This window comes from Condylostylus longicornis, unplaced genomic scaffold, assembly GCF_029603195.1.
Source record: "Condylostylus longicornis isolate FDR11 unplaced genomic scaffold, ASM2960319v2 ptg000085l, whole genome shotgun sequence".
Taxonomy (NCBI): domain Eukaryota; kingdom Metazoa; phylum Arthropoda; class Insecta; order Diptera; family Dolichopodidae; genus Condylostylus; species Condylostylus longicornis.
In genome coordinates, this window is record NW_026578053.1 from 246,328 (window position 1) to 255,300 (window position 8,973).

Genomic DNA, 8,973 nt, shown 5'->3' on the forward strand with positions numbered 1-8,973 from the left:
TTTTAAGACTTCTAAATTTTTATAAAATTCTAGTTAGCTCTTAAAAACACATAATAATACGCACACACACACATATACACACAAAATTAACAACAAGACAAAGCAAAATAAAATATGCTTAAAAGAATTAAATTTATATAAAAAAGCTATTGTAGCTTTTTAATTTGTATAAAAAGGCTTAAATTTTTATATAATATATAATATATATAAATAAATATATATGTATTAAGTGATATCCTGTTTAAGTACGAAAGAATAAAAAATAATATGTTTAAAATAAATAAGAAACAAGATCATCGTGAACTTAAATTTTTTAATAAAAAGAGAAAATGTGTTAATGTTTTATACATAAATTTAATTTAATAATTATCACAATTGAAATTATTTTATAAAATAAATTAAAAAGAACAAAAAAAAATTAAAAATTGTTTTTTATTGCTAAAATTAAATGATGTTATCTATTGAGTATTTTATAGGAACAAAGTTGGCGTTTTAAATTATTTAAAATCTGCTATTTCCATTATTGATTAATTAAATTTGCAGAATTATTAAGATCATAGAATTGTTTGTGCTTAAATGCTTGTTAGCCTACTTTAAATTTAAATCAATGATAAGATATATCCTTTTGAATAACTAATTTTCTAATATTTTTACGAAATAGGTCATTCACGCGTCAGAATGACATAAATATGACTAAAATACTAAAATGGGTTAATATAAATATGAATTTAACTTAAATCAATTAAATTACTCTTTGTTTTTGAAATACATTTGTTTTATTTTAAATCAATCCGGCCAAAAAAAAGGAACTGAATTTTGTCATAATTTATAAATAGAGCAAGTGGTGTACCAAATATTAATGGTCAATATTTTTAACTGATTGATATTTTTAACTATATATATATATGTTAACAAAATTGTTATAACATATATATATATATATTTTTTTCTTTCATTTTTTTTTCTAATTTTTTAACTCAAGTATTTTGAAGCTAATTAAGTAAGTTTTCAGAAAAGTAGTATAGTAAGCAATAAATCGTTCGCGAATTTACCGTTATATAGAAACAAAATGAGATTATTGTTTTAATATATATCTGTACCAATTAAATATGGTTGGGGTTGTAACAATTCTTAAAACTATCTTAAGAAAATACAAAATTTAAAAAAAAAATTAAAAGCAAAATTCAAGTTAATATTTTAAATATCTATTTATTTTAACATAAATATTCTTCAGAATCACAAATCGTTAAAACTGATAATAAAAACTGATGATTAATTGACCAAACTTCTATACATAGAAGTTTTATAGAAGAAGAAAAATAAAAATCCAAAAATATGAATGTACATATATACTCGTATATATTCCTATATTAGGAATATATAATATATATCGTCGGCAAAACTGTGATACCACGTAAGTGCAAATATTTCCAAAAGTACTTTACCAATTTTCTGTTTAGGAAATGTCAAACAATCCATCTTTTAAATTTATGAAAATATGAAAATTATTTAAAGAATATGTAATTATTTATTAGTTTTTACTGTTTCGTAAATTTTAAAGATTGACTGTTTGAGATTTCATAAACAGAAAATTGATAAAGTACTTTTGGAAATATTTGCACTTACGAGGTATCACAGTTTTGCCGACGATATATTTATATTCCTAAAACTTTTCAAAAATTAAAAATTATTTTTCATTAGGAATTTGTCTAGCCAAAACATTCGAAGAAAATTAATAATCAAGTAAGTTTAAATGCTAAACCTGGCATATTATTAAAAATTTTATCTAAATCAATTTGGAAACTATTGAATTTTGTATAAAAAAAATCATACATACAAACAATTTTAAAATATCATATCGTGTACCTGTACACACGCTTACATTCATAATTTTTACACACGCGATACTCAAAGTACACGAATAAACAGGAAAAATAAATTTTCCAACCTTTTTTTAACCAGAATATAAAAAATTGCACGCAATATTTAAAAAAAAATAAAAAACAACTTTGTAAGCGGTACACAGCAAAAAAAAAAAGTTCAAACAAAAAAATTATCATTCTTCTTTTTTTTTTTTAAAAAAAAAAGTGGACATTTTAACGTAAACGTAATTTAAAAGTAGAATTAGCATACTGTTTAAATAAAGCATAATATAAATTCATATGTATGTAGATAAATATGTATGTATGTAAAAATTATTATATATAATTTCTTGCCTGTGAATAAATATACCTGAGGCTTACATGTAAATTTTTGGTTAAAGAGAAGAGATTTTTTTATATATAAAATGTTGGTATCTATGGGTACAAGTAAAAATTGTCTAAATCAAATTTGGTACATAGCTCTTAATTTCATTCCAAATTTGATTTCTTATACCTCTTGTCTTTTTAAAATTTAATTTTAAGTTAAAATTTATATTTTTACCAAAAAAAAATGTTTTTCTCCAAACTAGCTCCTATAATTTTACACCACAGGTATTAATGTTTACGCTATTTTCGTTCAATTTTGTAGGGTTTTCAAAAATTGTATAAAAAATTTTAAAAATATTTTTATACAATTTTATGTAAATTAAAATTTAAAAACTCTAAGAAATGTTTAGTCTGGCAAAAAGCTTTTTCATACTTTAATTAAAAACAATGTAAAATTATTGACGCTCAAAATTTTTTATGGTTTCAAAAAATCTAATATTATGATCATCAGACCAAATTATTTTACAGATAGCTCATAGCAAAAACATTATACAAAATAATAGGTGGTTTTTGCTCATAGCTAAATAGAAAAATTTATTACATATAGATTATAATATTAACGCTCCCGTAAATATGCAATTATTTTAATAAATATTTTAGGAACATGAAAGTTATTAGCAAGTTCTTATTTAAATTCCATTTGTACTTATTTTCAAGCTATGCATGAAATTAAAAAATGTACCTGTAATCAGGTGTATAAAGTATAAATTTCTATAAAACTCAATATTTGTTCATAACATTTATATTTATCTTAACCGTTAAAAATTCATATGAATATTTTAATTTTACTTTAATTCATAATATACATATATACAAAATAAATATATACATATATTACATTAATCATTAAAATTATAATAAAGCTCATTCTATTTAACCTGCAGGTTTTTTAAAGGAACAATATTTAAATAATTAATTTTTAAAGGACAAAGCTTTTTCTGGTATCCTTATTAAAAAAAATATTTGCTTAATTTTTTACAGAATTTCATTTTTGTTTTTTTTTTTTTGCAGATATTGAGGGGAATCCTGTTTTAATTTTTTTTTTTAATTTTCTCAATAAAAACTTTCAAATTTGCGCATGGTCAAAATTTCAAGGAAAATCATTAAAATATTTAAAGTATCTTTCCAGTGCAGATTTTAATTTTTTTTTTGCATTTCTTCATAAATAATTCACTAATTTACAAAAAAAAAAGAAAGGAAAAAAATAACAAAAATCACAGTGGTAATATTAAACTACCTGTTACTTTAAAATAATTTCGGAAGTTGTAAGTAAAAATAAATTCAATATTATTTAGATACGGCATTTTATATATAAAATAAACAACAAATTATTGGAAATTGTTGAGAAAATTTTTTCTATATGCACTCAAATAATATTCTTTTTTATAAAATCAAATGCATAAATTACTGTGATTATAAAATTGCAAATGTTAGAAACTTTTAAAATTTCAAATTCAAAAAATCTTCATCTATAATATGTCACATTTAAATTGCAGTCTGTATTTGCACGAATATCTAACATTGAGTAACCTAAATGCAATTATAGCTAATACATAGAAATTAAAACTTGTATTTTATGGAAAAAACAATTTCAATTAAATTTAAGGCAAAACGAAATTAATTTCCATCACACATATGGTAATTTATTTAAATATTTTATATGGGACCATTAACAATTCAAAGTATAGATAAACAACGACGTGCGTATCGCAAACATCAATAAGTGTAAGACATAAGTATTTAAATTTCCTTATTCATTTATATGTAGACAGAACAATTAGATCATACGACATAATAGATTGACAGAAAATTGGTTTTTACATCATTCTTTAATTTAGAAGGCGTGTAAAAGTATAAATTACATTAAAACTTTAGCTTATGCAATTACAATTCAAAATTTAATTAATTTTCCCCGTAACAGTTTTAACACTTAAAAATTTTCACTTCATGTGAAGAAAATAATTGTAAAATTTTCAAATGTTTTTTTATATTTTTACATAAATTCAAGGTTTCTATTTATATTTCACAATTTCAAAAGTATATTAAATAAAAATCTTATGTGAAAATATGCTCCAATATTTACATTTACCAATATACCAATTTTGTATTTTTACAAGATCTATACATATCCCAATTAATTCATTACCTACAAGAAAAAGAACATTATAAAGAAAAATATAAAATAAATATTATGTGTATATTAGCCTGTGGGTATTCGTATGTATGTCTGTATAAATTTGTTACATTTTATTATTGTTTGTTAACTCCTCAAAACGCAGATCTACAAGTATTTAAATAACTCTTATTTTCATTAAAAAAATCAGGGCACAATTCAAAAATTGAATAAAAGAAAAATTTTCATGGTCAAAAGAGAGTCTTTTAACATAAACAAAATATGAAAAAAAAAAAAAACAAAAATATAATTTCTTATATATCACTCATGTATACATACATACATCAAGTACATATATACAACAAGGACATTATAGAGAATGCCTCAAAGGATCTCCTTTACATATTCTTGTTTTTATTTCTAGTGATTGTAGACATACGTTAACAGGTAGAAATTATCTACGTGAAATTACATACATATTATGATAAGTAAACAAATATGAAGTATGTATGTACATATATGCATACATAGTAATAATTAAATCCATAAGTAAATAGAATTTCATATTCACTTTTAAACTAATTCAAACAAACAATAAAATTTTATTTTTAGAATCATGTATATTTTCAACTATCTATATTCAAAGTAAAACATTTTCAGGTTGAAGGAAACATAAAAATAACTAAGAATAGCGAGCGTGTATGTACATTTGTTGTCATATAGTTAGGCAAAATATATTTCAAAATGAAGAAATTGCAGGGATTAACAGAACTTTGAGAACAAAAAACATTATCATACCATAAAAACAATGCACAAAATATAAACTCAATAATTTACAAAAAAGAAGTAAAATATTGATTATAGTGGTGCTTTTGAAATTCAGTTCAAAATTATGACCAGCTTATACAGTAATAATTAATAACTAGAAATTATTTAAAATGAATTTCATTAAATATTTTATATAAATCACAATGTTTACTTGTAAATTACCAGCAAATTAAATACAAAGATAGGACAATGTTTAAATGGTCAACAGCTTTTGTTGGAAAACATTTCATTCATGAATTCATATGACATCTCAAAACATGAAATAAAACAAATAAGGAGTTACGAAGAAATTTTGCTAGTAAAATTAGATATTTAATTATATTTATAACTGTTAAAATTTGGGGTACATCAAAGTTATCTTGTAAGAAAAAAATTGTTTTGAAAATTGGTGAAAACTCGATTTAAGATAACGGTTAATTTGATGATCTAGAATTTAAAAATTACTTTTCGTTTCACCACAGTGTTATTTGTCAACATTTACATTTTTACATTTTTAAAGAAAAATAACTTCTAGAAAAAAATCATTCCAGAGAAATATTGTCTTCACTGAAATGTATTTTGCGTACAAAATTTTATCCTTCGGTCATGTTCGGTGTAGAAGTCTTGTAAAATAACGCAAACGTTTTGTAAACTCACAAGCAAAAATTAGTAGACAAATTTTTTCCAAACTTTTGGAAATATGTATGTATGTCGGTATATTAAAAATTTTATCAAATATTCTAATATGTAACTACTTACATTCTTATGTAAAACTTTATAAAGTTTTATTATGCAAAGCAACTGGTATATTATTTTTTGAAAAAATAATGGCGTCAGCATTGAAATCAATATAAAATAAAATAAAAAACATGCGTTCGCAAATAATTTTTTCCAAATTTCACACTTTTATATCTTGAAAATCAAAAATAAATCGTTTGTGACTTTGTTTCAAAAGTTAAAATTTTAAATTCTTTTTAATTCAAACTATTTTTATTACCTATTTTACCTCGTTACCTATTTTTCATTTCTCCTTCTGTTTTCATTATTCAATTTTATTTTTTACAAACAAAAACAATAGAAATATTAGATTAACATTTGTTTTGATTAACGGCTTATCTAATCCCTATAACAAAAACTGACATATTATTATAACAAGAAATTGCAATCCAATAGGTAAGGTTGTCGTTTACATAAAAGTTGAATCAAACTTTAGCAAGGATTTTTTCCTGAAATCTCCGTGACAATCAGCTGATTCTCAGAAATTAAAATGTTACTAAGTTATTTTTTTAATTTTAGATTTCAATTCAAATTCAAACCAAATTGCTTAATAATAATTTAATTGAAGCGAAATTGATTATCGATTGAATTTCATATTTGTTTCACCCAGCATTTACACGTACAAGTTACTTGCAAGAAAGTTGCAATACATACAAAAATTTTACTAACACATTGAAATATTTCTACTTGCTTGTTTACTTGCAGTTCAACTTGCAAGAAAATTTTGCTGCCAGTAATTTGAGCAAGTAATTTGACATATTGAGAAATTCACAAAAAAAATTTGTTGTTTTGATTTTTTTTTTTTTTTAATTTAAAATTTTTGAATTTTGTTTTGAAAAAATTAAACTTAGCAAACTTATGGTTTCTAAAATTTATAAACAATTATATATATTGCTAGTTGTTTTCTTCTCAAAGACATTTTCAAAAATTAACTTGCTAAACGCCTACGTCATAATAGCAAGTAATTTGACATTTCGAAAAACTAATTGACAATTGATATTATACAAACTTGCTTGCAAGTAACTTGTATGTGTAAATGCTGGGTCACATAAGTTTCAATCAAAAACCCTAGAAAGTTATCCGAAAAAAATTCTCACTAAAAAACGCTGCCAGAATTTTCTTATGTCAAACGCAATCATTCACAGCTGACTACATATTATGTTAAAAAAATATAATTGTGTACATAAATTGTATTGTAATCATGAACTGTTTTGTTAACTTTATTACTTAATATTAATCAGATAAGAAATTTAGAAATATGGAAAATCAACCGATAACATCATCAACTGGTCCAAGTTTAAGTCAGTATTTTGCTAATGATCCACCTAGCTTGTTCGATGAAATATCTCAAATGCGTAAATATTTGTATTTTTATGTATTATGATCATTTTTTATAAAAAATTTCAATAATTTAATAGAAAATAGGACATCTATAATATCAGATACATTCGACGGCTCGTTTCAAGCAACAGAGTATATTGAAAACAGTGAGGAAGAATTAAAAGTTACAGATGATGTACGAAATAGTTGGGAGCCTCCGAATAATGAAAATTCCAGCCTGACCAGCCCCGGAATACCTTCACAAGAAGATTTGGTATTTTTTCAAATTTGTTAATAATTTTTCATATTAGACTATCTTTAATAATTTTCATTTATCACATTTATTCATTAAATAGCCCGATCACATACACCTTGCAGCTAAACAGCATTTATCTGAAATTGATGTTTCTGAGAGAAAAATATTAACGGCCGATGATGTTACCCAAGATGAACGTGGTTTAAGGAAATTGATAGCCGCAGATTGCTACAGGTCCGCGATTAATTTAACTGGAAGGTTGCTAAAAATGTATAGGCAGGGATATGGGCGTCCTGGATCTGAAACGGTTAAACATACACCACATTCTTTGCAGTTGTGGTTTACGCGATTAGCTCTTCTTATTAAGTTAGGACGTTATGATATACTGCAAGCGGAAGCTGAGCCATTTGGTTCATTGAACAGGCCAGATATATTTTTTGAGGTATATGCCTATTTAAAAATTCAAAAAATAAGATTTGGCTATACACATATATTTTTAAATAGTATTATCCAGATATGTATGATGGAAAAAAAGGCTCAATGGCATGTTTTTCTTTTCGGGTATTGTTGGCAGAAGTACCTATTTACACAGGTTCTCCAAAAGTTGCTATAGACAATTTAACGGAACTAGCTTCCATATGTAATGAAATAAAAAATTATTATGGAAAAAATGACAAACAAAATATTAACTACGAATTTTGGAGGAGACGTGAAAATAGAGTTTTACATTCCATAATAAATTGCGCAGTTATGGTAATATTTTGAAAATTATATAGTCATTTTGAAAATTACATTCCTAGTTTATTTTATGAAATCTAGATGCGTGAGTTCGGATTAATAGATGATATTATAAAATCTTTATTTGAACAAACCGAAATGGCAAAAGAAGATAAAAGAGCACTCTTTTCGGCGTGGGGACGAATTTATTTACAAATTGGAGACGTCTTTGGGGCTGAACAAAAATTTTCTGAAGCCAGACGTTTAAAAGATATGAACTCGACTCCAGATTTACGTGATTTAGTAGATAAAGGCTTAATCGCTGTAGCACAAAACGATTTCCAAGAAGCCTTTATGAACTTTCAAAAAGCTCTTCATTTGGATAATCAAAACACTATGGTAAATTATATAAAACACTAATGTGATAACTACATTTTTAATAAATCACTTTTTGTAGTTATTAAATAACATGGGGGTGTGCCTTTTATATTGTGGTAAATTGAAAGATGCTATACATATATTCGAAAGTTCAATAAATATGAGTCCACAACAATCTTTGAATGAAAGTCTTCTTATAAATTTGTCTACTCTTTATGAGCTTGAGTCCAGTAATTCTAAAGCCAAGAAGTTAAAGCTATTAAAGCTTATCAATAAATTTAAGCCGGATTTAAATATAAGTTTAGAGTTTTGTTTAAAATTGCAAACAAATAATTAATATAATATTCCTAAGCTCA

General features: G+C 24.0%; 1 protein-coding gene across 1 annotated transcript; it reads left to right on the forward strand.

Annotated features, from left to right (window-relative positions):
* Window positions 1–7,094: 7,094 nt before the first annotated feature.
* Window positions 7,095–8,973, forward strand: LOC129613664 (trafficking protein particle complex subunit 12). Its single transcript, XM_055527820.1, has 6 exons — window positions 7,095–7,301; window positions 7,365–7,540; window positions 7,623–7,964; window positions 8,027–8,275; window positions 8,342–8,638; window positions 8,697–8,973. Exons 1-6 carry the CDS (start codon window positions 7,205–7,207, stop codon window positions 8,952–8,954), a joined length of 1,419 nt encoding a protein of 472 aa, XP_055383795.1. The 5' UTR covers window positions 7,095–7,204; the 3' UTR covers window positions 8,955–8,973.

Bases quoted from the DNA above. Each gene is read 5' to 3' on its own strand.
- LOC129613664 (XM_055527820.1), top strand. From the start codon at position 7,205: ATGGAAAATCAACCGATAACATCATCAACTGGTCCAAGTTTAAGTCAG. The intron at 7,541-7,622 runs GTATTTTTTCAA...TTCATTAAATAG, and splicing joins TACCTTCACAAGAAGATTTG to CCCGATCACATACACCTTGC. The intron at 8,276-8,341 runs GTAATATTTTGA...TATGAAATCTAG, and splicing joins TAATAAATTGCGCAGTTATG to ATGCGTGAGTTCGGATTAAT.